Raw genomic sequence first — 27950 nt, 5'->3', positions numbered from 1 at the left:
GAACAGCGCCCCGCGCCTCGATAATGTGTCACCTGACCTTGTCTTTTGTGCTCAGCCGTCTGAATGTTCGACTGTCCGAAGAGCGATCCTATGGCAGCAAATTCGGGGTGCGGCCGTCGAGGGAAAAGCAGTAAAATGGTGTAAGCAGAGTAGATGGTGCATTACGTTCCGTTAATATGGTACATGTGTGGCCACTTGAAGAGAGTCGTAGACTGCCGGCCTACGTCTTCGGCTGGTCCGCCCAGATGGGTTTTGTCGCGTCGGGGTCATTCAACTGCCAGTGCCACAACGATCGGCATTGAGTCCCAGGGGCGCCGTGGAGGACGTGAAACATGAAACACACACCTGCGCATTTGCCTGCGTCTGCGTCGCGTTCTCCCGTGCCAACCTCGCCGCACGGTTCGCGTCGACTTTCCTACGGAGGTCCGGAGACATAGCCTGCGGGAACAGAGGAAGCTTAGCACATTGGTCTGCCGGAACGTATCAAAAAGCCATAGCGAGACGTATGTGGCGCAGACGCGGACGTGTGGAAGGAGGGAATCACGGTACTCACCGCGTAGGTCTCCTCTGGAGTTGGCACCGTCACTACCGCCAGCGAAAACAGCACATGAGGACAACTGTAAGCAAGTAAGGCCTAGACCACGCAAAGGTGCTCACATCGCATGGTCGCGTAGCCCGCGCCGATGACTGCAAGCACGACGGAGGACAGTGAGTGGTAGGCGGGTGAATTGTGATCGCGCCACGTACTGCCGATACTGTAGAGGGTGACGCGGCCCCAGGGAAAGCGCCCAGCAGACATGATTTGGGTTGTCTGGGTCGGGATGCAGGCGATACAAAACTGGTGGAGGAAGCAGAGGTCGGCGGACCAGTGAGATGTGACGTCGCCGGGGGCAGGCAGGCGCCCATGGTTGGAGCGCGTGTTCAAGTTGGGCGCGTCCCCAGGCGTCCGTCCCCGAGCTCAGTGCAGTCGATCGGTGCGGGGTTCCCCCGCCAGGCTCAACGTCAACGTCGCCCGCATCTCCTTCCCAACAACCGCCTCCTTCCCTCTCCCTCCTCAAGAGCCCCCGGCCTCGGCAGCCAGCCAGTCTTTACTCGCCATGTTCGCCTCCACCCTCACTTTCCTTGCTGCGGCCCTGGCCTCCACTCTTGTTCTCGCCGACTCACATGTCCACCCTGTCCGCCGTCACAACGAGCTCTCCCTCCGCGGCGAAGGCGCGCTCGCCAAACGCTTCGACAACACTCGCTTCACGTACTTCGCCGTCGGCCAAAACGCATGCGGTTCGTACGACCAGAACAGTGACTTCGTGAGTGATTTAGACTTTCCGGTGATGGCCCTGTCTGATGGTCTCGGCCAGATCGTCGCGCTTAACACATACGTCAGTTCCTCCTTCCCCGCTCTCGCCCTCCCCTGTTCACCCTCTCCTTAGCAATGGGATGGTGGTTCAAACTGCTACGCAGCCATCACTATTGCTTACAACGGCAAAAGCGCACACGCCAAAATTACGGACGAGGTGTGTCGATGCTCTTGTTTCTCCCGCGCTTCCGCACGCCGACACACAGCGCATATTCGTAGTGTATGGGTTGCCCCTACGGCGCCATCGACCTCTCCCCCGGCCTGATGGAGTTTTTGGTTGGGTCCAACTACGCCTCGGTCGGCGAGGTCACCGGTTCGTGGAACTTCGGCAGTGGCCAGTCGCCCAAAACCTCCTCCACATCCTCGCGGACACCCACGAGCACTCGGACCCCGACATCGACGTCGACCTCGCACAAGAAAACTTCGACCTCGACTTCAACCTCGACCACGCCTACTCCGACGAGTACCTCGACAACTCCAACGAGCACATCTACCTCCACTACGCCGACAACGACCGCCGTCTCGTTCGCGACCGGAGGCGTGCAGCAGCTCAACCTGGCGTTCATCCAGCTCGTCGATCTCATGTACGACGCGTCAGGGCAGTAACCGCTCTTCGCAGACGTACGTTCGATTGTCCGGGCGTGCACCGTCCAGACCTGCTCAGACACACCTGAATTGACTCTTGCCCCACTCTCATTCGTCCATATATCCCTTCGCGACTGCCGCAGCATGTGTGGTGCCGCACTTCTTGGATAGAGCATTTATCTTACTTTGGTCCTGGCGTACCTGTTGTAGCGGAGGTCTGGCAGCGGTATCCGAGCCGTCGGAATACCCCCGGGAGACGAGACTTTGCTGTTCCAAACAGCTGTCCCATGTACTTCTCAAGTCTAGTGTTACATACGTGATTGGTGGCAAATTACGATCTCGGCGACTAGTAGCCTGAAATGCGACACCGAGCCACTGGCGTAAGTCATCAAGTTCAAGGCCAGCAGAACTGCCACCTTCCTCGAATTCCCGGGCTTCTCTTCGAGCCCGCGCTCGTTCGAACGCCCTTTATATCCGTCTGCCATGCTTTTGCTACTTCCCGTCGTGACCCGGGGCTCGTTGGATGAATGGTGGCGCATGTTGTTCCAGAGTGACCTGGCTGACGGAGGCGAGCGGCGTCGATCATGATAACGACCTGTCGAACAGTCTGCCGTGGACCTCGGATGTGATCTTGCACGCTCATGGCCCAGAGGTTGCCTAGAGCTGTCGAAGGAAACATCCGGGTACGCGCGAGATCGTGGGATTGATGCTCCCTGTCGCCGGCCCTGTCGAGGGGACTCCCCAATGGCACGCTCGGCTGAACGGAAACGAGGTCTCTGGTGATGTTGCAGTCAGCGTGCGTTGACAGACCGCAAGAAAGGCTACGGAGGTACCTGTGCGTTCCGCTCCGATCGGTCTCGTTTGCCGTCCACAGCAATGTCTCCCAACACGGGTCCATGTCCGTTTGAACAAAGTTTTCGCCCCCTCGAAGGTTGCGGCACCTTTTCGGTCGTCTGCCAGCAGGCTGGACTGTCATCTTGCAAGTGCATTCGCAACCACGCCAAGGGTAGGGGCCCGAGGTAATTGTAATTCCAGCCTCGAGAGGGGATAGGAAACAAGGGAAAAACCAAAGCTTCCCACTTCGCACTGCCGTGTTTAGTTTGCGAGTGGCCTGTTTCTGCGGAACTTGGAGACCTGGCCGGACCACTCCCGGGAACCAGTCCTGATGCTCGATCAAACGAATGTTCCACCAGAGGCGACGTTGTCGGCAGATGATAGAAGGCAAGGGCGCACTTCTGAAACAGATTGCGTAGAAACTGGGGAGTGCCTCTGGGTAGGATTCCCAGAGAGCCATACATGTTGTGGATGTGCTCGAGCGTCGAGGAAATGCGCGTCACGAAGCGGTGCCCAAGCTGCGTCTCGCAATATAAAGAATGTAACCTGTGCCAGGGGTCAAATCAGATTATAGATGCGTATATTGATTTTGCCTACCCCCTACACGTTCCGGGAAGTCCACTTGTACGACAGAAAGCGCCAGGCTTTCCAAGAGGACGAATGGGCTGCAGGAAATTTGCTGGACGCTTCGTCAGTTGGATCGTCACAACCATTGTCGCTAAATGCTCACTTGTATGTAATGCACGTCAAATGTGTCTCAGGCGTGGCCACTTATTGCCACGAGTCTACCAGTATTGGCGCTTCTTTGATACCCGGCTTTTGATGAAACTTGCGGAGGATATTTCCAAAAAACGGAGATTCTTGCAAACGGCCACCAGACGGACGAAGTCTTGAAGGTTCGGTATGGACACGCTGTCCAAACAAAGCGAGGTGACGGAGTTGAGCCGTAGGTACCAACGGTGAAATGAAGGCTGCAATGGGATATATCAGTCCTCGGAGAGAGAGGGTGACCAGGCTAGATAATTTGGTGGAGAGCATCGCCAGAGACGGTGTGATCAACCCCGACAGGTTTGTGGAGGACAGACATCGACTGTGAGTTCGTGGACTAAAGACATATAGAATGGTGGGAGCCTTTTAAACACGACCAGCTGCCTGGGCGTGCGTAGCACGACGTGCCGTAGGAGGTTGAAGAGACTCCGGGGCACCCAGGACCGACAGACCAGAGAGCATGTGCGAAGAGTGGTGTAGGTGTCTGGATGATCAAGAGGGTCCTGAAAACACCAATCAATGATACTCTCCTGGACCTCGAGGGGAACTTCGGGCGACATCGTGTTGGAAAAGGGTCAGAAGGACAGTCGTGGAAGGAGACTGACACTTATAAGCATCGTGAGCGGGATCCGTTATCTGTCTAGCTCGATGGCATGGATGGACGGGCTTCGTAGCAAGATCGAGGGCGTATGTCAAGAAATTCACACAGTACAGCTGTCAGTGAGCGATACCAGGGTTCCGCAGAGCTCGTCAAGGCACAGGGACCCGGGCGTCGACAGCACACGTCGGGGGCGGGCAGCTGGCGGAGATGTGCGAGGCGGGCAAACGCGGATTCGACCTTGGGCGTGGCCAGGGCGTGGCGGTGGGGAGACGGTCGCGGCGGGGAGCTGGTGCGGCGGTTGACAGCGTGCCAAGCGCCGGGCGATGGCGACAGGTCTGGGCGCCAGCGCCCTTTTGAGTCTTGACCCTGCTCTCTCTCTCCCGCTCGTCCATCGCGGTTTCGCTCTCGACGTTCTCTCTCCCTCACGCTCCTTCCCTTCCGCTCCACACGCCCTCCGGCACCTTCAGACCGCCCTCTTCAGTTCGGAATCTGCAGCCATGTTCGCCTCTCTCTTGAGCCTCGCCTTCTCACCCCTGCCATATTCGCCTACGTCTCATGACCACGCCGCCCACCGTCGCCATGAGGGCATTGTTCCTCGTCACACCGTCGCTGAGGTTGAGGACGCCGCCAACACCACCGAGCACCCTTGTTCCTCGTGGCCAGAGCTTCAGCAACTCCCGCTTCACTTATTACGACGTAGGCCTGTAAGTCTGCTTTCCCTTACCGTCGCTGTTCAACCTTTTTACATTGATATGCAGCGGCGCTTGCGGCAAGTACAATGTTCCCTCGGACTACGTGAGTATCCACTTGGTGTCATACGCGGCCTGGCTTTAAAACTTTCCCCAGATTGTCGCCCTCAACAGTGGGGTGGGTTACACTGCAGTTGGTCACTTCCTCGGCCATCCTGACTTTTCTGCTACGCAGAGCTTCGGTGGTGGTTACCCCGGTCCCAACTGCTTCCGTCCCATTACGATTAGCTACAACGGCAAGCAAGTCTCTGCCACTGTCATGGACGAGGTTAGTAGATGCGCTGCCATCGCGCGCTTACTCTGCTCATATTTTCTCGTCCCTAGTGTCCTGGCTGCCCTTCGCCCGGTGGTCTTGACTTGTCCCAGGGTCTTTTCGAGGCCCTGGACTCTCTCGACAAGGGTGTCATCTACGCAACGTGGTGGTACGCCGATGAGGGTGGCAACAGCGACCCGACGACCACGTCCCAACACACCACCAAGCACTCCACCACGACCTCCTGGACGCCCACGACCTCCTGGACTCCCGAAACCACCTGGACTCCCGAGACGACGTCGACGACGAAGAAGCACTCGACCTCCTCGACCTCTTCCTCGACCTCTTCCTCGACCTCTTCGTCCGAGCCCTCGAGCACCAGCACCACCCCGAGCTCGACCTCCACGCACTCCACGTCCACCTCGACCTCAAGCACTGCGTCTGCGACGCCTACCACCGCCCAGATGGTGAAGAAGCTCAACCAGGCCTTCCTCGGCCTCGCCGACCTCATGGTTGGCGGCGCCGCGGCCTAAGCGGCCTAGCGTCCCCGTCCCCGTGGCGCCCAGCTGGGCCTGCGCGCCGCCGCGCCTCCACCCGGCACCGGTGCGCCTCAGCCGTGCACGCCGACGGACGCGTGCGTGGGGAGGACTCTCTGCTTATACCCCCCTCCCTGCGCCTCCTTGTTCCCCGGACCGGTCTGTTCGTTACTTAGTGCCCTGCCCCTCACCTCACGCGTTGCTCCTTCTCCTTCCCCCCGCCGACACCGTCGCGCTCATCGCACCGCCTCGTTCCACCCACCCTATCACTTGTTAATGCATACCGAGGAGACATGCTAGTATTCCCGGTAGACACGATGTACGGTTGTCTGGCGGATATGTGCTCGAGGCGCATCCCTCTAATACACCCGCTGTCCGCCTGTTTGTCTGTTTTACCTATCGAGAAACTGTCGAATGGTAAATGCGTTTCATCGTCTGCATATCATGATATATCCCGTTAGCGGCAGATGGGATGTATGCGGCCCGTTTCTCCGGATCGACTACAGAACGGAACCACATGCATGTGGACCACCGCTCAGGAGAGTTGTGCCAAATCAGAGTGCGCGCGTGTGGGTGACGTCAGCCCCGCGGGACACTCGCTCGCGTGTGCAAGTCAAAGTCACTGGATGTGGGGTCCAGAACGTTGTACTCGGACGGTGGACGAAGTTGTGGCCGAAGAGTACGCACGTATTCGGGCTAAAATGATATCTATACCAAGCGGGTCGGTCACCGACGTCCGTATATCGTACACTGGCGTATTTACAAACAGCCCCGGCGGGAGCGAGCACCACGTGGAGCAACAAGCAAGGGAAGGAGAGGGTTCGAGCGCGGAGTGCAAGAAACGGGTAGGCAAGTACAGGGAAAGCACGAAGGAGCATATACTGGGGCGGAAGCAAGAGAGGGGTAGGAAACGTAGCAACGAGAGTTGGTGGGGTCGTTATGAGCAGGGTGTGGACGGGGGCTGGGGACCAGCTGGCGTGAAAGTATAGTACATACACAGGGTGCGCTCGTTATACCACGGCGCATCTCGGCGGCGTGGAGGTCTTGGGCGGCAGCTTTGCGGAGCTTTGAGCGGCGGCGGACGCCCAACAAAGCCGGTCCTGAGGGTGTGGGTGTCGATTAAGGAGAGACTAGGGGAAGACGCAGGAAAGAAAATGACACATAGGTGCAGCGAAGGGCGCACGGCGCTGGTGCCGAGGTGCCGAGAAAGTATGTCCAAGTGTGATTACGACGACGGTGGTCGGGCAGAGGGAAGGTGGGAGCATAGTCTCCAAACTTGGATCTCTTGCGGGAAGAACGGGAAGCCTTTGCAGGCTCAGGTGGACGCTCATTTCGGAGCGATCGCTCAGACTCGCGCCTGAGCATGAATGGTCGAGGGGCGTCGACGGGAAACGGCGTGGGGAAGGAGGGGTGATTGATGTTATGTGCAAGGTATCCAGGGGTGAACGGTCTGCCGATGGCGTGGATGCGTGGGGAGGGTGAGGGGCAGTCCCAAACTCATTTGGGTAGCCCTCACTCACGCCGATGCCCACGCACGTCTTCACACGCACCGCACAGGCTCACCGGTAGCAGGTGACGAGGAGGACGCTGAGCCCGGTCTCCTTGACCGTCTTGGCGGGGGTCTTCCTGCCCCCGCGGATGTCGCGAAGGAGGGCGGAGCGCGAGGGGTGCATGATGCTGCGAAGGGCGTCGACGCCCTCAGAGCGCACGGCAAGGTAGTCGCGGACGTTCACGAACGCCTGCGACTTGAGAAGCGCCTTGGCTGCCCGCATCGAAGAAGGAAGCGCAGACAGCCCGGTGAAGAGTCCGAGCTCTATGATGAGTGCTTGCAGGAACTCGAGCTTGGAGAGCTCGGCCTTGGTTGTCGGGTCGGCCGAGAGAACCCTGCGGTCGCCAGCAGTCGCGAGAAGGCGATGCGAGAAGCAAAGAGAGAAGTTGACATCATGAGCACCTGACAACACAACAGAGTAGAAGTGGGGCGACATACGAGGACACGTAGCGCTGCGCGCTCTTATACAGCTCCGGGGGCACGTACAGGTACTCGGAGCCCGCCTCGGAAACGTCGTCGACGATCGGACGGTCGCCGAGGCCCGCAGCAGGGCTCGGGCTAATCATCGCCGCACGCGCTGCTGCGCGGCGAGCTTTCCTCCTCGCTTTGGATGGGCTGTGACGCTTCGCGAGGTCGCTCGCGGCTTTGCCTGGGTTCTGCGATGCTGCGGCGTCGGCGTTTGGAGAGTGCGAGGCATCGGGGGCGTGGTTGCTAGCCTGTTGGCGCTTCCTGTTCCGCCGCTTGGGCGACGCAGCGCCGTCCGAGCTCTTGGCCGGGCTGGAGGGGGCAGGGGCTTTGGCAATGGTGGAAGAGGGGGCGCGAGCAGCGCCGTTGGACGCCGCGCGGCGGCGGGAGGAGCGGGTGCTGGCTACGCTCACCGAAAGGGCGGAAAACGAGGCGGTGAGGTCATCGTCGTCGCTTGCGGACGCGGAGGCCGGGGACCGGGGCCGGCTCATGATAACGAACTCGTCGTCGGAAAAGACGGCGGGGGTGCGCGGCTCGGCGCGCTGGGAGCGGAAGTCGGCGGAAGAGAGGTCGGAAAAGGAGAGGAGGATCTCGTCGTCGGACGAGCCATCGTCGGGGTCGGAGAGGGAGGCGTACGAGTCCGAGTCGGAAGAGATGGCGCGTGCGGCAGGCTGGGTGCGCGCGTGCGGCTGGTAGGAGAAGAATTCGTAGGAGGAAAGGGACGAGGGCGGAGAGAGGGCGCGGAGGGGGGACGACATGGTGGGAGAAGAAGAGGAGAGCTGGCCGCTGGGACGCCGGCGCGGGGAGCGGGAGGGGAGGAAAGTGGAGAAGGCGACCAGGCAGGAGATATAGTCCCGCCTCGAGGAGGGAGGGGCGTCGAGGAAGAAACGGAGGAGAATCAAGCCATGCGTGCCGGAGCGCGGCGGGGGCGAGGAGGCTTTAGTACCCCGCCGTGGCCCGGTCTGGGCGACCCTGGCAGACTCCGCAATCTGATAGGCAGACAGGCGCACCCCACGACCCTCGTCGCGAGGTCTCAGCCGCTCCCCGCTCCCCGTCCCCGTTCGTGGGCAAAGTCACAGTGCATTCCCGCAACAATAACAGCACGAGCCAGGTACATCCGCATTCCCGCCGCCCCCTCCGCCCGGCCCGCTAGCACACCCGCCAGTACACGACCGAGTTGTTCCATCCCGCCACCGCCCGCTGCTCGACCTCGACGCCCCTTCCCCACACCCGCCCCTGCATGTCCCGCACCTCGCGCGCCCGTTTCGAATGGAGCATGAACCGGCCCCCTCCGCCGCGGGGATGATCGTCGGCACGGCTTGGCTCCCGCGTTTCCCCGTTCCAAGCTGGTACTCGAAGTTCGCCCCCCAGGCGACCATGTCCCGACCGCCGCCTCCCGGTCCGGCCTGCTTCCTCGTATCCAGTGTGAGCAGGACGTGCCCAGTCGGAGAAACGGAGATCGCGTCCGGCACTATGGCCTGCAAGTTTTGCGTGGCGTCGCTGACTGCGAAACGGGCCAAACGTCAGTCTCGGCTCGAATTCCGCAGCGGTCCGAATCCTCCGTAGTTGAACGTTGAACCTCCGCCGAGAGCACCGATTGAGCGTCGCGCCCCAACACAGATCCACGTTCGACGTCCGTAACATCGTCAACGGTAGCCAGAGCGCAACTCCGGAGTTTGCGGAACGGCGAATGAAAAGAACTCACATTCAAATAGACCGCTGACGTTCTTCGCACGGACCGGTGCAGACTGCGCGTTGCTGTACTGCCCGCTACCAAGACCCCCATACTGCCCGTTACCGCAAGCCAGTATCTCCACTGACGGCATGCTGGTGCCGTCAACGCGCTCTACCTCAAACATAGTGAGGTCACCTCCTGCATGAATGTCACGGCATGTCGTCTTGGTCCTTGCGGGCGCATTCCTCCAAAGGATGACTTCTGTCGGTACGGTGATAGTGTCCAAAGTGACGTTGCCACCGAGCCCCATTTGCCTGGTCAAGACCAAATGAGTGCTACTAACGTTTCAAGGACCTCGAATAGCTTACCCGTATTCATTAGCGCCCCAGCCGAGCACCTGGCCGTTTGACGTCTTGACGAAACTTGTCCTTGCTCCAGCCACCGCACGGTCTACCTTCACGCCCTTCAGCGCCGGGATCTCGAACAGCTTGTCTGACCACCTGATGCTTGCGTCAGTCACACCAGCATCGGCCGCCTCCTTCCCGACGACCGCGGCGCTGAGTCTACTTGCTGAGTTTGCGGGGCGGATGCCGGAACTCGACTTCGCGTAAGGGTCAGCGATCGATTTTGGGGTCAGCTCAAGGGCGACGCGCTCCCGAGTCTGCGCGTTTTGCACGTGGGGGCCCGCGGACGCCGGGACGTCGCACTTGCGGAAGCCCAGCTGCCCGTACGCGTTAGCGTTCAACGTGATGGGGTGCGCGAAGGTGCGCCCATCAGACGTGACGGCCAGGAGGTGGTCTGTGCCAGCCGAGATCTGGACGAACCTAGCGAACGAGGTCAGTGCGCTGCGCTCAAACGGGCCACAATGAAGTATGTATCATACCCCCAGGCAGGCATGTGGCCCGGACAACGGCAATCGAGACGAGTCAAATGCCACGTTCCTTGCCTCGGGGATGCCGCCCGCATGAGAGTGAGACGACGTACCGCTCTCCGCGCTTCAGCTTCTCCGAGGGTGCTATCTCAGCAAAGTCAACGTGCTGACTTTCGCCCCAGAGCGTACTCAACCACGAGGACTCGGAGGAGCCAGCAGGAAGGGCCTGGTCGGTCTGAGAGGACGCAAGGACGTATATGCGGCCGTTCTCAGAGAGCGCGAACGTACGCGAGCGCGTGAGTTGGAGCTGCTTGATGTTCTAGGAAGAGGTCGGATGAGGCGTGCAGTAGGCGAGGGGCGAGACCGCGCACCTTCCCCTTCAGCGTGAGCTGAGGTTGGACCCCTGAAGGCGGCGTGGTGTCCCTGAAGAAGCCGTCCCCCCACTCGTACACGTCTCCTCGTGCGTCGACGCACGCCGCGTGTTTCTCGTGGAGAGCCAGGTCCCGCAGCGCGACGTTCTTGAACCACTCTGACTCCGTCGGCACGCGGACTGATTCGGGAAGCTTGCCGTCCAGAAGGTGCGACCTGACAGACGCGTGAATGACCGGGAACGCGCGAGAAGAGGTTGGACTCACTTGTTGGATCCCCAGACAAGCAGATCGAGGTCTTCGCTCTCCAGCCTTCCCTTGCTAGGTACGTCGACCGGTGGCGGCAACTCATTGTGGATGTGAAGTGGCGCATCGTTATGGACGGTTGGCAACGTTGCAACATACCAAAGAGCAGCTACCGTGGCGGAGGCGGCCGCCAGCCCATAGCTCGCGCGTCCGGTAGCAGCCCGCGTGTAAAGCCTTCTGAAAGCGGAGCTGCTCGCCACGCAGGGTGCGCTTTTGAAAGTGCGGGTAGAGGCGCTTCGCAGCATCCGGCAAGTGCAGGTGAGGGTTAACGTTGAAGCTTTGAAGCTGGGCGAGGGTGCGGGAGAGGGACGTGACGCGTTGACGCATCAGACTCAGAATTGGCGTTTGACGTCAGCGCCGTCCGACTGACGCTCGTGACTGTTCTGCTCTCTCCTCTCGATCAAGTTGAACGTCCAGAACTGGATTGTTCTTTCTCCTTCCGCAGGTGGTGTGGATTGTCCCAGGTTTGAAGTTTGAACGTCAAGGATACAACCCCCCAGTATGTGTACAATTACTCTGGACAACTGAACTGCTAGCTGATCATGTACGTTGTCCATCCACCCTTCGAAAGGCCGCTTTCGCCCTGCCATCTTGTCTGGTCTACGTTGGTAGCCACGAATATAAGCGCTGGGCTGCATTGATGTGAGTACAAATATCTTAAAACGGCCACCAAGCCGCCTATACGGGCTTACGGTGATGCTAGTTCTTGGCCCAGCCACTCTGTCAATGGCCAGGAGGGTCAGATCGTCTTAGCCCACGACCATCTAGTGCATTCCGTAGGAGATGCACAGGGTGGCGATGGACAAGACGAATCTGCCGACCACCGAGGCAGCGATGATCATCACGTATAGGTGGGGAGCAACGGCCTCGGTGGTGCCGAGGGAGGAGATCGCGCACACGAAAAGGCTGGCGGGAACCACTCCTACGGATGAGGGGTTCCACAGAAGCCAAATCGTACGCCGCACGACACTGCTCCTGCCATGCTCCTCGACGTGGAGAGCAAGGCGATTGTCTCCCCTCTCCACGTCGTCGGAGTGGAAAGCGAGAGGAGGAAAATATGTGACAAGGAAAGCCAGAAGGGGTACGCCGGTCAGGGTGAGGAAGGAGATCGTTGCCGCGAGCTGAAACGCTCGGTTCCGAGAGCACGGCGCTGCGAGAGCGATGAGAAATGCGCCGAGAAATGAAGATAGAGAGTTGGCGGCGAAGATGTGTAGGAAGGGGAGACCCCTGTTTCGGAGCATCGACGTGGTTGAAGGCACAACTGATTGGTGCTGTGTCCTAGTCCGGTCATCGTCCTCTATGGGAATGTGTTACTCGGACGTCCCAGGTAGAAGAGGAAGAAACGTACTGGAGATTATCATTTCGTTCACGTAGATGGAAGCGTACTGGCGGCGGATAATGTATGGGCCCACAGAGGGGCGTGTGGCCTTATATCCTGAAGTCCACAAGGCTTGTTTCTCCCTGGGTTTTCATCAAGTGTGAACTTGCTTGTGAGCTACCGCTTCTATCCCGATAGACGGCGCGTCTGTTCCGCGCAGAGGCGAGGCAGCTAGCGCTCCGTGTGGGTGCGGAAATCCACCCATTCGCCGAGCACATGACGGTCCTAAGGCAAGTGCCCAGGGCACGCAACATCCTTGTGCCACTTTCCGGTGCAGTTGGGCATCCAGACGTCCACATTTTAGCCGATCGGCGGTGTAGAGTCACTACTGTTCCGTCCCGCTTGCTCAGATAGAAGCACGATGCAGTATCTGGGTGCGCGCTCCGAAGGGTTTGACGAATATCTGACTACGTACAGGATCAACTATCAGGACGTCGATGGACATTTCCCCCTGTCCTTTCTGCCGCTCTCTAGTCCTCCGCGAGCTGGATGGACTACACACAACTACCCACCAAAGCGGACACCCTTTCGTCAACCCCTTCATAATCCACCACATCCCCCGCGCGAGGGCAGATGAAGACAGGCTCGGTGACGAGCGCGAGAACGGAGAGGAGGGGCTCGAGACTGTCCGCCATCGTGGCCTGGAGCTCGAGCATGGATATGCAGTCCATGGCGCGACCTTGGAGTGGGAGAATCTGATAGATACCTGGACCGCAAGCGGTGCGATGGAGGCGAGGGCCGCGGCGGTCGCGGCGACGAGCCAGGTCGAGGAGAAGGCTGGCGTCAATAAACACCTCGTGCTGCGGGAGGATAGCCATGGCCACGGCGAAGTGGCTCAGACCGATGCTCATCTGTGGTGGTTACGGGAAAATCCTGAACAGGGGTGATGACGTGTACTATAGTACAGACCGTGACTCGCTTTGCGGCCATGTCGGCTCCAAAATCGGGGCGAGAGCGAGCAAGAGTGCGTACCTGCTGGTAGCGGAGATGTGGATATGAGCTGATCGAGGGACGACTGGGGTTTAACATGCGACACAAATACGGGTTTAATTAGTCGGCAACTTCTCGCAAATCCCCGTGCCGATGAGCTGGGACCTTACCACAATGCTCTCCCATGCGACATCCTAGGAGGATTGTGAAAAAAAAACAGTAGAATGGACTTGGGAGTGGCGGAGTATGCGGCGCTGTGACTTATACAGTGCAGGCTCACCATGAAGTTCTGGTAGAGGCCAGCTCGGGAGTCATGCAATGCCGCCGGATTGCCAGTAAGCGGAGGGAATGAGAGCGTAAACAATAAAATACTCATACATGCCAGGTCGCATTACCTCGCCGATCTGGCATTGATGTCAAGGCAAACGTGAGGAAGTGCTGCGCCCTAGTAGGGCAGTGCTATCGGGGCTGCAGTGGGTTGGACGTTGGCGCCAATCTCTGGCTTGGTGATATAGCTTATCTCATCACGGCAGCTATACATATATTGGCTGTGCTGTGAGTGACCCGCCATCGGACGTCTCAACTGTGCCCACGACGTCTTCACCCTCATGGCTGCAGACGAAAGGGCGGAAGGTAGGCAGCTCTTCCTGGCAACCTGTTCTCGCGATAACACATACGTGCAGTCGCCTTTGACGCAGACATCTCTGATGCTGTCGATCTCGCCGAGCTGGGTGCAGCGTCGTCCAGTCAAAAGCCTTCGGTGGGAGTGGAAGACGAGCCAGTACAACCCACGTCATCTCAAGGAAACTCATCCGTGCCTCCAACTATCGTATATCTGTGGGAGCTCGGTCAGCGTGGTCATGCATTCTTGGTCAGCCGCGTCGGTCAACCATACCTCGCCTTCCTTGGATTCCTCAAGTACACCTTGGACCTCATTCTACGCACCCTCAAGCTCATCGGCTTTTCCATCGCCATTATCTTCATTGTTGGAATCGCATCCTGGTTCATCGCCTTCACGCAATGGTGCTCCGTCGTCGTCGGCCATCTCGCACTTCGCGCCATCGTGCCCCGTTCACTGGACAACTCATTCCACGAGATGAAAATCGAACAAACCATGATCTTCGCCGTCATTGGCGCCGTCATCGTCAACATCCCTCCTTTTGTTGTCTTCCTCATCTCCTTCCTCTTCAACTTCAACCGAACCGTCATCGAGGGCAATGCCGCGCCTGCGCTCGAATTCATGCGGCGTATCACACCTGAAAACCATCGAATTCGGCTCGCCTTGAAGTACACGCCGCGACTGTTGGTCGCACCCATCGGATATTTCGTGGTCAGGGAGGTCGACCGCATGGCCTCGTATCCTGAACTCCCACCGCCCGGACCCGCACTGGAACCCCTGCGCGTGGTCATCATAGGCCTCGCCGGGGAAATCGTTTTCACGGGCCTGGGGAGGATTAAGGGCTCTCGGTTTGTTCAAGGTTTGTTTGTAAAGGCAGGCGACCGAAGTCATGCGACTGGAGCTCCGCCGACTCCTCTGCCTCTTCACGTTGCCAACGGCGAGGCTCCTTGACCATTTTTTTTGGTAGAACACGTTTGTCTCAGCAGGCGTTGGTCTCCTTGATCATTCTTCGACGTAATTGTTTATCTTTTTGTTCACATGGGACTAAGGTTCGTGATTATGGCTGAAACATACGGAAATACATAGCTACTACAAGTAATTGTCGTGAAAGCGGCACCTCGACTGACCGAAATCGGAGTGTGAACGCTTCACTGTCCTGAACCAATTCGAGGGTCACCCTCTTGGACTTTCGGGTTCATCCACGATGCCTAGGACGCGAGACTGAGGATGGGAGGAGACTGAGGAATATTTTCGGGTGCTTACAGTCATAAACGTTGTCTCGTCGCCGTTCTCATTCACCATCCTTTTAACAGAGTTTTGGTCCACAGTCACACTGTTGAAATAACGAGCCAGTAGCTCCAGCTTGTCTGCGTCGATGCCATACTTCTGAGGCAAGTCATCCAATTCCCGTTGTGTTTTCGCGTACTTCCTGTCTTCAAGGAGATCTGCTAGTGCTGGTGCAAGCAGACGGTTCTGAGTTTGTCGCATGGAGCGCGCTTCGTTCTCTGACTGCAAACGTGTTTGGAACATCTTCTGTGCAGAAGCGGCAGCCTAGAATGTCTTGCGCGTCAAATACGCTACGATGTTAACAAATAATGGAGGAAACGTACCGGGCGAACAGTAGATATGCGATGGTCAACCGTGACCGCACCAAGCTTGTTTAAATTGGCGAGGAGATGGGGGTCTTGCGCATCCCGCATGATAGCTAGATGCGCACATCACATGATGACACCATGGGTAGGGGTTACCGATGCACTTACCATCGTCTTTCGTTTCGCTGGCCCTAGGCGGTGGAGGCCTCGAGTGAGGATGTAGCTGCTCGCCAGCACCGGAAGTTCGGGCCCCTGCCCACGCTGGAGGTGCGCGAGCGAGTTGACGAGCTGCTGGTTTCGACGCGGAAGACCCCATTAGAACACGAGAGTAGTGGGAGAGTAGGGTGCAGCACCCGATGGATTGCGGGAAAAACGAGGACGTCTGGGTGGGACTGGCTGACTGGCGGCGCGTCTGCGTAACACGCCCCGGCCCGAAGAGTCCCCTCTAAATTGAAGGGCAGTGGCGGGGCCATTCTTACATCTCCCCACCTCTTATGCCCTCCTGCACCCTGCGACTGCCATGACCAAACGACGAGTCACGTATTATTACGACCGTGAGTCTAGTACTATCTGGCTACGAGCCGCCTGGCTTACCGTCGAACCAGCGGACATTGGGGCTTATACTTATGGCCTCACTCATCCAATGAAGCCGCAGCGCATGCGCATCACCCACGAACTTGTGTCGGCATACAACATGCTCCCGAGAATGCAGGTCCTGGTGTGTAGGCTGATGCATATCTGGCTTATGCTCAGTACCCTGATGCCTGGACCGTAGAGAGCCAAACGTGCAACACCAGAAGTCATGACCAAGTTCCACACCGACGAATATGTGCACTTTCTCTCAAGAGTCACTCCAGAAACTGCACAACACCTCACGTATCAGGGAACGCGTTTTCTCGTCGGTGAAGACAACCCGCCGTTCGAAGGAGTGTTCGAGTTCTGTTCCATTTCGGCAGGGGGCTCAGTCGGTGCGTCCCCTCTTTACCCCCGCTCCCATCACACCTCCTCAACGTCCGCGCGTCCCCAGCCGCCGCGAAGCGTCTCATGGATGGCGAGGCCGACATTGCCATCAACTGGGCCGGTGGGTTGCACCACGCGAAGAAGCGCGAGGCCTCAGGCTTCTGCTACATTAACGACATTGTCCTCGCCATTCTCGAGATGCTCCGTACCGTCCCTCGGGTGCTCTACATCGACATCGACTGCCACCACGGCGACGGCGTCGAGGAAGCGTTCTACACCACCGACCGCGTTATGACCTGCTCCTTCCACAAGTTCGGCGAGTATTTCCCCGGCACCGGCACGAACCGTGACAAGGGCCGCGGCCGCGGCCTCGGCTACTCGCTCAACGTCCCCTTGCGCGACGGCGTCACCGATGAGGCGTACCAGAGCGTGTTCCGGCCGGTAGGTGTCTCTACCCTCCCACTCTCATCTGTGCCTCGGTTGGCGTTCGTGGGCTGAGGTCGTACCCTCCGCAGGCATGAGCTCACGCGTTCTACGGGAATATAGGTTATCGACAAGATCCTCGAGGTCTTCCGACCGAGCGCGGTCGTGCTTCAGTGCGGGGCGGATTCGCTGTCTGGGGACAAGCTCGGATGTCTAAACCTCACCATGCAAGGTCACGCGAGCTGTGTCCAGTATATGCGGGAGAAGAACATCCCATTGATGCTCCTGGGAGGCGGCGGATACACCGTCAAGAACGTTGCGCGAACATGGACGTATGAGACGGCTTGCGCGCTTGGCATGGAGAACGAGATCGACCTCAACCTACCGTGGAACGAGTACTTTGAATGGTTTGGACCCCGATACCGGTTAGAGGTCGCTGAAAGCAACATGGACGACATGAACCTCAGAGACGGATGGCTTGACGAACTACGGTGAGTATATGGGCGTACCTCTTTATACGCTCGCTGACCTGCAAACAGCCGAAAAGCTTTGGATCAACTTGCTCAGTACGGCCCGCGCCGTCCGTCGGGCTGCAAGATGTTCCGAGAGAATCCGTCGGCGAGCACCTAGGCATTGGCAGTGTGTACGAGCAAGCACCGCTCGACGATCTAGATGAGCAACTTGCCCGTATGTCCCCGTTCACCTTACTCCCGCATCTTTCTTGCTGACGTCTACCCACCTCGCTCAACTCAGAGCACACCCGATTCGTGTATCACCTTCAAGAGACCGCACGCCAGTCCTCTTCCTCTTCCTCGTCCGACGCCGACGACTCGGACGCAGACTCGGACACGTCTGCCTCGCGCACGCGCCGCGCGCGGAGCGGCAAGACGCGCATGAGCCTACTCACAGGCCAGTTTTTCGACGTCCCGCGCCTCGAGGAGCGCGGGCACGGCTACTACGACCTCGGGTGCGGGCACGAGCCGTGGGCGGCGAGCGACGTCGCGCGCGGCACGCGCCGGCACTTTTTCCGGGGCGCGGCCAAGTGGGAGGCGGTCGCGCAGCGGATCCTCGCCGAGCGCGCGCAGGCGGGGGTGGGCGCTATGGTCGTGGACGTCGGGCGGGCGATGATGCTCGGGGGGCGCGACGAGGAGCAGGCGTTCTCGGAGCAAGGGGAGGACGTGGACATGGACTCAGAAGACGTCTCGGTGTCGTAATTTATCCGCTTTGTTATATCGATTTTGTAGAATTTCCACATGTACAATGCGATTCCTCTACGCATGAGATCACACAGGGTTGCCAGTGCGGCTTTATTCTTCTATGATTCAGCGACCCTTTGCGGCCTCCAGTATGTAATACATAGTACGCGACCTGAGATGGAGAGAGAGAAAATGAGAAACGAGGCACGACCAACCACCACCACTGTATACAGTATCGCTCGATACCATCTTACGGCACGAACCGCGTCCAACTTTTGGAGAGATGAGTATTGGAACATATGAGAGAGCGCGCACGACGACATAACGATGACTGCTGGCAGTGTGGGGTGTGGGATGTGCGGTGACTGTTGGATGGGTATCGAGGGGGAGAGACGCAGGAGGGAAGGGAGAGACGTCGACATACGGAAGGCCTAACACTAACCAGGCGGCCTCCTCAGATGTCGAAACGGGGAGATATGTAAGAAAACATGGGAGGAAGAAAAGAACGGAGAGTATCCTTATCGAGCTCGACAGTGTGTTCCGGGTGTCGGAGAGCAGTTCGTTACATTCGTGAAACCGGTAGCGGTTCAGAGTCGGAGAGATGGAGGACACTCTAAGCATGGAAGGTGCCCATGTTGGGCGGGTTCTGTTGTTGATACATTTGGTACATGTACGCCTGGTAGACGTGGGGCGGAACGGACTGCGGGCCCATGCCGTTGTATTGCGGCTGGTTCATGTTCATCATGTTCGCGGCCTGCGAGAGGCTGGGGGACTGCGCGCCGTACGGGATCGGCGAGGGCGCCTGGGCGGGAGGCATGCCACCATTGTTGCGACGAGGGCCGTTGTTCCTGGGAGTCGACGCGTCCGGGGTCCTGGCGGCGTTAAATGGGTTGAACGGGTCCGAGTTAGGGGAGAAGGCGGACGGCGGGTTGGAGCGACCGCCGCGGCCTCCGCCCTGGACAGGACCACCGTTCTGGTTGAATCCTGGGTCGATCTGAAGACGAGGAGGGCCCGAGGCGGCGTTCTGGCCACCCATCTGGAGCGCAGCCATCATGGACTGGAGGCCTTGATCGCTCGACGGATAACCCGCGGGGAGACCCGGCATCCCGAACTGGTTCTGCTGGTTGTACTTGGACTTGCCGCTCGGCTGCGGGATGTTCGTGTACGTCGGCTGCAGGTTGGGAACGGGCAGGCCGACCTCCTCGATGAGACGACGGTACGCCTGGGTGGCGATCACCTTGAGCTCGATGAGGACGCGTTTGGTGGCCTCGACGAAGCTAGGACGCTGAACAGGATCCACGAAGGGGCTGGTGAGGATCTTGTGGACCACCGCGACACCGTTGACCTGATCGCCCAACACGTCGGTGAGGACATGGTCTCCCGGGGAGTTGAACAGTGCTTCGACGATCTGCTTAGACGCCTCGGACTCCACCTTCTGGTTGACGATGCGGAGGACCGTCAACGACGCAAGCTTGTGCGTGCACAGATGGGACAGGTGGGGCGTGAAGCGAGGCGCGAGGAGGTTGTACCGCGAAGGGAAGCTCGAAGTATCGAGGAGCCAGGTGAGCAAAAGCGCGCCGTTGGGGTTGGTGGCAAGCGGGATGCTGTTGAGAATGATCGCGGTGGCGATGCGGCGCTGCTGGTTGAGGGTGATGTGTGAGCTCTCCAAACAAGCCCTCATGCTGCGAGCGCCAAAGCGACCCTGAGCGATCTCCCAAAGACGGTCCACCATGGCATCGAACAAGAAGTCAGTTGCCGGAGCGCCGAAACGGAGGCAACACCTGGAATTGCATAGGTCACCGTTTGTTCAGCTGGGCAAGACAAAGGAACTACGTACTGCACAACGTAGTTCCCGAATTGATCCAGAAGCAGAGGCGGGACGTAGGAACGGAGGTTGGCCGTAACAAGCGCGACTTCGTCAGGCGTCTGGACGCACTCGATGATCTTCTGGGCAGCCCAGGTACCATTCTTGTGAATGCCGATCATGGCGAGGTGCGGCGCGATGCGTTCAAGCATCGCAAGCCTGGGTACAGGAGAGCACTTCTCGAACAGCTTCTGAACGACCTGTGGGCGCATGTTGTGGGTGAGCGCGGGAATGGATCGTCAGGTCTATCATGACATACCGTGTTTCCGAGCCAATCGGACGCTAGATCGACAATCTCGCCGTCAAGGAAGTCCGCCGCAACGTTGTCGATCTCCTCGGTCGTGATTGTACTAGTGTCGAGCCTCTTCCTGAGCTCGCGCAGCTTAGACGCATCCCAGCGTCTGTTGTGGGGTCTCTCAGAGACAAGCGGAATAGTAGTATAGTACATAGTTGGGGGGCGGAACTCTGGAAAGACCGTTAGAATAGCGACAAGGAGATCAACAAGACTGCGCACCTGTAAGAGCCTGAATATCGGCTTCAGCGTCGGGGCTACCGCCACTGAGCTCCTTCATGATCATCTGCTGCTCCGTCACAGAGGGGCTCCATCCTCCAGGCTTGCTGACACCGTCGTAGCCAGCGTGCGCGCCCGAGGCGATCATGCTCAAGAGCAGGTTCGACCGGTAGTTCTCCAGAGACCCGCTGAGCACTTGCTGATCCACAGGGATGGTGGACGCGCCCTTGATAGTGCGGAGGGCATGGATAGTAGCACCCACGCTGAGATCGCCGACACCCTGCACGCTGACGTTGGTCACCTCCTCCTGACCGCCGCTGGCGTCCTGGCCGTTCTTGACGGGCACCTTGGCGAAGCCGATGCGGATAGCTCCGACGTCACTACCGAGGACGTCGCGACCGTTGAGGGCCTTGCGAGCCCGAACGGCGTCATCGAGGCGCTCGAAATTGACTGGACAAAGGAAGCTTATCAGCTCCGCCGATCTAAACCAATATAAGCATCCACGTACTGAACCCGCAGTTCTTGTGAGTGAGCACGCGCGCCGACTCGATGGGCCCGTAGGGGCTGAACACGCTGAGAATGGTAGCTGGCGTCGTGGTCGAAGGAATTGAGCCGATCCAGAGCGCGCGGGTCGGGGTCGACTGCAGCTGCGCATCCATACCCGAAAGCCCGGCGTTGTTGCTTCCGCCCTTGCCCATAACGCCACCGGGGGACGTTGCGACAGGGCTGTTGAGGTTAGCGCCCTTCGCGGGAGCGACTGGTGCGCTGTCCGCCTTCCCAAACCCGATCCTGACCGTCTGACCGTTGGGCATACCGATGTCTCCACCAAGGCGATTGAGGACGTCATCTTTGGCGCGGATAGCATCCGCTTGGTCGACGAAGTTCACGAAGCCACACTCCTATAACCGCAGCACAGACTGATGTTAGTCCTACATCGGGACAGCAACTGGACTCTACTGACCTTTTCGGGGAGCAACCTGAGGGACTCGATGGCGCCGTAAGGAGCGAACACGTGGATGAGCTGCTCGCTCGTGAACGAGCTGTCGAGGTTGCCGATCCACAGGGAACGCGTCGGCGTCTGCATCTGCGTCGACGCATTTTCCGTTTTGGGCGACACCGCACGGGTCTGGTTCGAGCTGGGAGCGATGAGGTATGCGGATGCGCGGCTTGCAGGCGGCTCGGCATTTGGGAAGTGCACGCTCGCCGCGAGGCCGTTGCGGGGCGGCGCAGCCTTCTCGGAGCGCAGAATCCCCGCGGGTCCCATGGTCGACGACCCAAGGCCGGCGTGCATGGACATGTCCATCCCAAGCGACGTCTGAAGTTCTCCCATCCCGGGACGGCGGAGCCTGGAGGTGTCGTCGAGGTTACCCACCGAGATGGCGCGGGGGCGAGTGGCGAGGCCAACGCCGAGATGGTCGGACTGCTTGAAGCCCTGGGCTACGTAGTTCGCAGAGAGGTAGTTGCCGTCGGTGTTGCCGTACGTGTCCATGCCCTGGCTCCCGCTGTACATCTCGTTCTCGTACATCTCCTCCTCTTCTTCAGCACTGGGGGCAGCCAAGAGCGCGGCAGAGGGGCGGAGGTGGTAGGGATTCGACACCGTGCTCGCACGCATACGCGCGGGGTTGTTCAAGTTGACCTGGATCGCCGCCTGGGCCTGGTTGCGGAGTTCCGAGAGCGTCGCCGCGGGGGGATGGTGACGTACCCCGTCGTCGAGCCCGAGGTAGTCGAGCGTGTGCACGTCGAAATCCTCGTCCATCGATGCCACCGACCGGAGGTCGTCGAGCATCTGGAGTCCATTCCCGCCATTCCTTGAAGACAGCCACGAGGACGAAAAGATGGACGGACCAAACGCGTTCGAAAGCCCCCCAGTGGGTAGGGTGAGCGAGCCCGACCTGAGGCGACTGTTGCGTTCCGTGAGCGCCGATGAAGCGACAGACGAAGCGACAGAGGCCGAGTGACGTAAACCAGGCCGCACGGGGGCAGGAGCCGCTGACGTGGTGGGTGTCGTGAGGTCGCGCGGTGAAATGAGCTGGTCGGTGAAGGAGTCGGTCGAACCTGGGGTGCTACCAAGAGTGCTGGAGGCGGCGGCGAAGCGTTGAGCGGCGAGCTGGACGTTGGAGGGGAGGGTGCCTGCCCTGGCCCTACGGAACCCCGGGGGGAAGTTGGTGGGCGGCAAGGTCGAGCTATCGGCGGGGGAGTTTGCGGAGGGGGGGAGCTCGTTAGGAGGGGAACCGCCAGAGGCTAGGGCGCGCAGCGCGGGAGGCCTGTATCTCGCACCAAGACCCTGCTCTGCCTCGAGTTCTCTGGCGCTGCAGGAACGCGGAGTGTCAGGCTAGGGGGATCGCGGAATCCGGGGAGGCGGGGATGAGGAAAGAGACGCACCGTTTGGCATAGGCAGCAGAGGGGGCTGGGGGAGGCGTCTTGCCAGACGAGACGCGGGAGAAGGCGTTGTCGTTGGCGGAGAGGGACATGAGCTGTAAGATGTTGGATTAGGAATTACTTGATGTTTTGAGGGGGGCCAGAGCGGAGTGCGCGAGAGCAAGCAAGAAGCGGAGAGGGGTAAAAGTAGCAGGAGGAGTCCGATGGGTAACTATGAGCAGGTGGCGGGGCTAGGGTCGTAATAGGGCTTGAAGAAACCAATTTTGGGGGCGAGAAGAGAAGGGGACTGCCCAGGACTACTACAGTAGGGTGGACTCCAGTAAATAGTAGAGGACTAAGTAGGATGAAGGACGTCGTTGGGACCAGAGCCGCGCTAGAGGAGCGTGCCCTCGCCCGCCCCTCAAATCTGCCGCAGAGGCGCCCGTGCTCCTTTGCCAGCACGGCGCCCGCGGGCCCGGCACCCACATCCCTTCCCACTCCTGCGCCCCTCTCTCTCCGCACGCGCCTGGGCGGGACAAACACTATGATTCCGTGCGGCTCAGCATACAGCACTACGGGGTTCTACGCTACGGACTATACGGGCATATCGCATACTGCACATCCGGTCCCCTGTTCTCCGTCCGCCACGCCCCCCGCCCCCCGCCGCGGATCCCAATCGATCCCTCGCACAGCGCGGGGGTCCACCCGGATCCTGACCGCGATTGGCCGCCCATCACTATCGTAGAGAGGAAAGGCTCCGGTGATCTGATGTGCAGAGGAAGGCTGCTCGACATCAACAAAAAGCATCCGCGCGGCAGTCAAGCCACCCGGCGGAGACAGGGGTCAGGTGTGTACAACGTAAAGGTGCAAGATCAGGAGTGGGGTCGTACTGTACAATTCTACGAGCAGGCGTTATCGAACATGAATGCAATAAGTTTAGAAGATGAACAATGGCAACCTCGGGAAGGTCGATGTGAATGATGGGCGTCGTCGAAGCAAGGGGCGTGCGATGGGGGTCCGATGGCCATCACGAAAGCGACGTACGAGATCCTCTCTTGCTCGTCCGCGTGCGCGACCGAGTGGAAACATGGGCTACGCGCTTGGATCGCCGGAGGGGCTGCTCCTGCCCGTTGTGGCCTTCGCCTGGTGGGCAGGGAGATGTCAGGGTCCCGTCTGCTCGGTTGTCTGCGGCGAGGGTCACAACGCAGGCGTTCGCATCCCACTCTGCTGCCGCGCAAAGGGCGTGGAACATCTCTTCCTCCGATGGGCTGAGCGGGGCTTCCACTATTGCAGGCATGTCCTCCGTCGTGGGTCGGTGCGCATCGAGTACGGTGGTTGGGAAATTGAACGACGGGTGTGTGGTGAGATGGTCGTCCCACGGGGCTTCGTATTCCCGCGGGGGCAGCTCTAACCGGTGAGAAGACATGCTCAAACGCCGTGCGTCTGACGCCGACTTGAACTGGTGACCAAAGGTGGGGCAGGTGGTCGCCCGACTGGCAACCGGACAAAGAGTCACGACGGTGCGGGGAACATTGATCGTAGGTCGTCTGACAAGAAACCTTTGAGTGACGGTTCGTCCTTGGCGAGCTCCCGAGCCAGTGCAAGAGGGACCCAAGTGCCACAAACGAGCGGTGACCCGACGGATATCGTGACCGCTTCGGCGGTTGAGAACGAAGTGAGGCGCTCAGCGATTGGAGACAGGTTCACGAAATCCGAGTCAACGCGTCGCAGAAGCGTCGAGCCACCGAGCACGGTTTGATACACCGCGACGCCTGCGAGGGATTCCGATCAGGACGTTATATATGATACAAAATATGCAAAGTATTCACCTTCAAGTTCGACAACGCAGATCGGCGGATAGATCGGCTGTATAGGGTGTATTACGACAGAACCTTCGGTCGCGGGGAGGGAAGAACAGTCGGCGGAGGATAGAGTAGTAGGATATCGAGAGAGGGGGGTGGTCGAAGTCGCCTGGATGCTGAGTGAGGTGAGGGAGGCAAGAAGTGTGGGCGAGGTGATCGACAGGTTCCTTTCTTGGACAAGGCCCGAGGGCATCTCGAGAGCAAGGGGAGTTCGTGGGAAGATGGGAGATGTTGGCGGGGAAGTTGCAGGCACAATGGATGGTCCTGGGGAAGGCGAGTGTACCCGTTCTTCAGGAGAAGTGGCACGTACACCACGATACTCGCGCCATGCGCCTGCATCGAGGTCGTGAAGTTGAACGCTATCCGGGCCCAAGATCTCCACGTTGCGCCATTGCATATCATGGGTCATGTCGCCGCCGTATATATGAATGGGGCGCTCCTCAATCGGGGACTCGCAAGGGTCGAAAGACATGGCGGGGGAGAGCGCCTCTGGAGGTGGCGTTGATTCGGTGTCGGTGAAAAACAGTCTGGGCTCGACCTCTTCTTGCTTAATGTAGACTGAATCGCCAGGTTGCATGCTCGGCCACGCCCATGCGTCCATGTCACATGAGCTCGACTGCTCCGCTTGACGCTCGGCTGCGGCGGCCTGGGCCACGACGTCGATAACCTTGAGATGGTTGGCCTTGTTATCGAGGTCTTCCCATGCATCCAGGAGCCCGCGCACGTCCGTAGGCTCTTCCTTGACCACGACATCGTCCTCCAACTGTACTGAGGGGGAGCGAGGACCAGGGCTCTCCCACTGAGTTTCCGCGTCAAAGTCGATGTCGCCGAAGAAGCCGTCTTCGGAAGCGGATTCAGCGTCATCGAAGGGCGTGTGTGCGCGACTGAGAGAGCGCCTTCTGATACCAGTCATCGTGATATGGAAGTCCTCGTCCTCTGCTTCTGAGTCCGGTGGCGTGGAAACTGACAACGCGCTGCGTGACACGGACGACGAGCGTCGGTAGGGTGTGTGGTGCGTGTGGGGGGAGCAGGGCGGGAGGCCGGGGAGCGAGCGTGCTGCGTCGGGGACGATGTAGGGCGCGGCAGTGACCGGGGAGGGGGAAGCCGAGCTGGAGTCGTCGGCATCCGAGTCAACAGACATCGAGCTGTCCGAGTCGTCGGATTGAACGTCGTGATCCTCGTCACCCGACGACTCAAGTGCCGCCGGGGGGAGGCTGGCCAGGCGGCTCTCAGAGCGGGCAGAGTCGGACGCGCCCGAAGGCTTGAGTCGGAGGGTGAGCCTGAGCCTGGCCATCGGCCTCTTCTCTTCTTCGTCCGAGCTGTCGGTTTCTGACTCCGACGGATGGTCCGCGCACGAGCGCAAGAGCCGCTTTCGCTTTTGGCCAGCCGTCTGTGCTGCTTTGCGCATCCTGTCCCGCTCGCGTTTCTTCTCCCGGCCCGGGTTGATTGGCATTCCAATCTTCCCGTTCTCGTTGTAGTCGCAGAGTCGAATGCCCGCTCGGGAGAAGGGGCACGGTGCGCCGGCGGCCTTGCTCAAATACCAGACCATGGTGCCGCGCCGGAAGTTCGTCAGTCTGCCTTCGCCCTCTGGGTGAGTGCAGTGAGCGCCTCCCACTCGCGAATAGAGCGCGGCGACGAGGTCGTCATCCGCGGCCGTTCCTGACATCACATGGCGAAGGAGCAAAGGCTGGTCCTGCTGCACTTCACATCGTTGCAGGTGGTTCCGGATGAACGTCGTAATGGCTTGACCTGCCGCGGAGAGGCTAAAGTTTGATGCGCATTCAGAATTAGTCCGAGCGCTAGAGCATAACTACGCACTTCTGGCAATTCAGCCCGCACTTCATGCTCATCTCCGACAAGTCCTTCACCGTCATGGCGCGATTGTCCTGGACGCAGGATGGGGTGTGGGCGAGTGAACTAAGCGGGGAAGACAAGGCGACTTACGACTGACACCAATGCGCGTCCCATGGCAAGAAAGACCTTGCTGCCCGCGTCGTCGGCGTGCAATACGACATGGGGCGGGGGGAAGGGAGGGAGTACGGGCTGGGACGCGCCCAGCGGGAGGGGGAATGCGTTCTGCTTGAGCTTGGTGGACTGGGCGGGCTTGAGGCGGCGGAGAGACGGGGCGGAGTCGGGGGAGTGGCGGAGGCGGATGGAGGGTCTGATGCCGGTGTTGGATCGAGTGCGTGTTTCATACGAATGCGGGGTGGACACAAGCTGGGACGGCGGCGGGATGACGGGGGAGAGCATGGAGAGGGCGGGCGGGCATTAATGGATGGATTGGAGTAGACGTCGGCCAGCGATTCGGAGACGAGGGCGGGGTTAGGAGGAGGGTGGGGGACGAGGTGGTGGGGAGTTGGAGAGAAAGGAAGAGGACGCGCTTCTGAGACCCTAACGGTTACGCTCCCAGGCGTGCCTAATTCGAGCTAGCCTTTGATGGCCGCAGCTCCGATCTAGATGACGCAACCCAAAGCGTCCGTCCCACCCAGGACGCCCGCTCGACTGCCCGCGCGCATCCCCCGCCTCGCGCGACAACGCCCTCGACCCGCCCCCGTCTGCGCCCCCGGCCCTCTACCCAGACCCTGTCCAGGGCGCGCGGCGGCCCGTGCGCGGCAGCCTGTCCAAGAAGCATCATCACCGTCTTATGTCACCTTCCCACCTGCCCTGGGTTCTCGCACCACCCCACTTGGCACACCCCGGACATCCCCTCGCCTCGCCAGCGCGCCGCGTGCTATCCGAGGCGCGCGCGCTCCTGTGCAGACAAAGGGCCCCAAGACGCCCCTCGGCAGCCTGCGTGCCTCGGACCCTCACGTTTTGAGAGCCCCCGCGCCTCCGCCGCCGATAACGCGTCCCCCATCCTGCAAGCCCCCGCCCAGCCCCGCCCGTGCCCTCGAGACGAACCTCCACCCGCCATCGCCATCTCGACCGTTCTCTGCGTCCTCCGCGCTGCCCGTGATGGGGCCCTCGGAAGGCTCCGGGTACGAACGAATACCCAGAATGGAGCGCTCACCGGAACGGGTGCCTCAGCCCGCGCGTGCGCATGTCTCCGGACCCAGTAGCGCCGAGGCCCCACTGCCCGTCGCAGCGATCGTCGATCCAGGCAGCCACACAGGTTCATACTGTACGCCGGCGGCACACGGCCCGCGCACAATGACCACCGTTGCGCCTCCTCCGTCCGGGGCGATCGCTCCTGTATGCGCCTGCTCATTGCGATGTGGAGGTGGCACACTCACCTCGTCCTCGTCCGCACCCCTCGCCGTGGCTGACAGGTTTTCGAGCAATCGGTGCACGCGTACAGACGATGATCGTTCTTGCCCTGTTTGCCGAACTGTCGACTCGGTAC

General features: G+C 59.8%; 10 protein-coding genes across 10 annotated transcripts; 4 read left to right on the top strand and 6 right to left on the bottom strand.

Annotated features, from left to right (window-relative positions):
- Positions 1-220: 220 nt before the first annotated feature.
- Positions 221-799, bottom strand: BXZ73DRAFT_95771 (uncharacterized protein; the record flags this gene model as incomplete). Its single annotated transcript, XM_048026885.1, has 5 exons — positions 221-274; positions 346-438; positions 554-585; positions 658-687; positions 748-799. The coding sequence occupies 5 exons, from the start codon at positions 797-799 to the stop codon at positions 221-223; spliced, it is 261 nt and encodes an 86-aa protein (XP_047883992.1).
- Positions 800-1097: 298 nt separating this feature from the next.
- Positions 1098-1960, top strand: BXZ73DRAFT_95770 (uncharacterized protein; the record flags this gene model as incomplete). Its single annotated transcript, XM_048026884.1, has 6 exons — positions 1098-1304; positions 1356-1376; positions 1428-1511; positions 1574-1667; positions 1694-1878; positions 1925-1960. 6 exons carry the CDS (start codon positions 1098-1100, stop codon positions 1958-1960), a joined length of 627 nt encoding a protein of 208 aa, XP_047883991.1.
- Positions 1961-4697: 2737 nt separating this feature from the next.
- On the top strand, positions 4698-5677 carry BXZ73DRAFT_95769 (RlpA-like double-psi beta-barrel-protein domain-containing protein-containing protein; the record flags this gene model as incomplete). The annotated part of the gene is made up of 5 exons (XM_048026883.1): positions 4698-4846; positions 4901-4937; positions 4989-5009; positions 5067-5159; positions 5216-5677. The coding sequence occupies 5 exons, from the start codon at positions 4698-4700 to the stop codon at positions 5675-5677; spliced, it is 762 nt and encodes a 253-aa protein (XP_047883990.1).
- A 1562-nt stretch (positions 5678-7239) lies between these two features.
- On the bottom strand, positions 7240-8452 carry BXZ73DRAFT_95768 (uncharacterized protein; the record flags this gene model as incomplete). Its single annotated transcript, XM_048026882.1, has 2 exons — positions 7240-7564; positions 7668-8452. The coding sequence occupies 2 exons, from the start codon at positions 8450-8452 to the stop codon at positions 7240-7242; spliced, it is 1110 nt and encodes a 369-aa protein (XP_047883989.1).
- Positions 8453-8843: 391 nt separating this feature from the next.
- Positions 8844-11159, bottom strand: BXZ73DRAFT_86429 (RCC1/BLIP-II; the record flags this gene model as incomplete). Its single annotated transcript, XM_048024200.1, has 7 exons — positions 8844-8945; positions 9011-9198; positions 9400-9683; positions 9738-10193; positions 10354-10559; positions 10612-10825; positions 10876-11159. The coding sequence occupies 7 exons, from the start codon at positions 11157-11159 to the stop codon at positions 8844-8846; spliced, it is 1734 nt and encodes a 577-aa protein (XP_047883988.1).
- A 1603-nt stretch (positions 11160-12762) lies between these two features.
- Positions 12763-13222, bottom strand: BXZ73DRAFT_95766 (uncharacterized protein; the record flags this gene model as incomplete). Its single annotated transcript, XM_048026881.1, has 3 exons — positions 12763-12786; positions 12844-13143; positions 13202-13222. 3 exons carry the CDS (start codon positions 13220-13222, stop codon positions 12763-12765), a joined length of 345 nt encoding a protein of 114 aa, XP_047883987.1.
- A 608-nt stretch (positions 13223-13830) lies between these two features.
- On the top strand, positions 13831-14859 carry BXZ73DRAFT_73058 (uncharacterized protein; the record flags this gene model as incomplete). The annotated part of the gene is made up of 3 exons (XM_048021826.1): positions 13831-13855; positions 13906-14700; positions 14828-14859. 3 exons carry the CDS (start codon positions 13831-13833, stop codon positions 14857-14859), a joined length of 852 nt encoding a protein of 283 aa, XP_047883986.1.
- A 1094-nt stretch (positions 14860-15953) lies between these two features.
- Positions 15954-18030, top strand: BXZ73DRAFT_95764 (histone deacetylase RPD3; the record flags this gene model as incomplete). The annotated part of the gene is made up of 7 exons (XM_048026880.1): positions 15954-15987; positions 16039-16151; positions 16209-16401; positions 16461-16834; positions 16940-17307; positions 17364-17503; positions 17570-18030. The coding sequence occupies 7 exons, from the start codon at positions 15954-15956 to the stop codon at positions 18028-18030; spliced, it is 1683 nt and encodes a 560-aa protein (XP_047883985.1).
- A 595-nt stretch (positions 18031-18625) lies between these two features.
- BXZ73DRAFT_36826 (uncharacterized protein) lies at positions 18626-22858 on the bottom strand (the record flags this gene model as incomplete). The annotated part of the gene is made up of 7 exons (XM_048017896.1): positions 18626-19793; positions 19850-20076; positions 20136-20341; positions 20391-20837; positions 20896-21286; positions 21349-22696; positions 22770-22858. The coding sequence occupies 7 exons, from the start codon at positions 22856-22858 to the stop codon at positions 18626-18628; spliced, it is 3876 nt and encodes a 1291-aa protein (XP_047883984.1).
- A 914-nt stretch (positions 22859-23772) lies between these two features.
- Positions 23773-26857, bottom strand: BXZ73DRAFT_86426 (uncharacterized protein; the record flags this gene model as incomplete). Its single annotated transcript, XM_048024199.1, has 5 exons — positions 23773-24238; positions 24277-24517; positions 24575-26370; positions 26426-26493; positions 26552-26857. 5 exons carry the CDS (start codon positions 26855-26857, stop codon positions 23773-23775), a joined length of 2877 nt encoding a protein of 958 aa, XP_047883983.1.
- Positions 26858-27950: the final 1093 nt, after the last annotated feature.

Source organism: Epithele typhae, assembly GCF_022376455.1.
Source record: "Epithele typhae strain CBS 203.58 chromosome Unknown BXZ73scaffold_1, whole genome shotgun sequence".
In the NCBI taxonomy this organism is placed as follows: Eukaryota; Fungi; Basidiomycota; class Agaricomycetes; order Polyporales; family Epitheliaceae; genus Epithele; species Epithele typhae.
The sequence above is the reverse complement of the archived record's forward strand: the minus strand, read 5'-3'. Positions and strand labels throughout refer to the sequence as shown.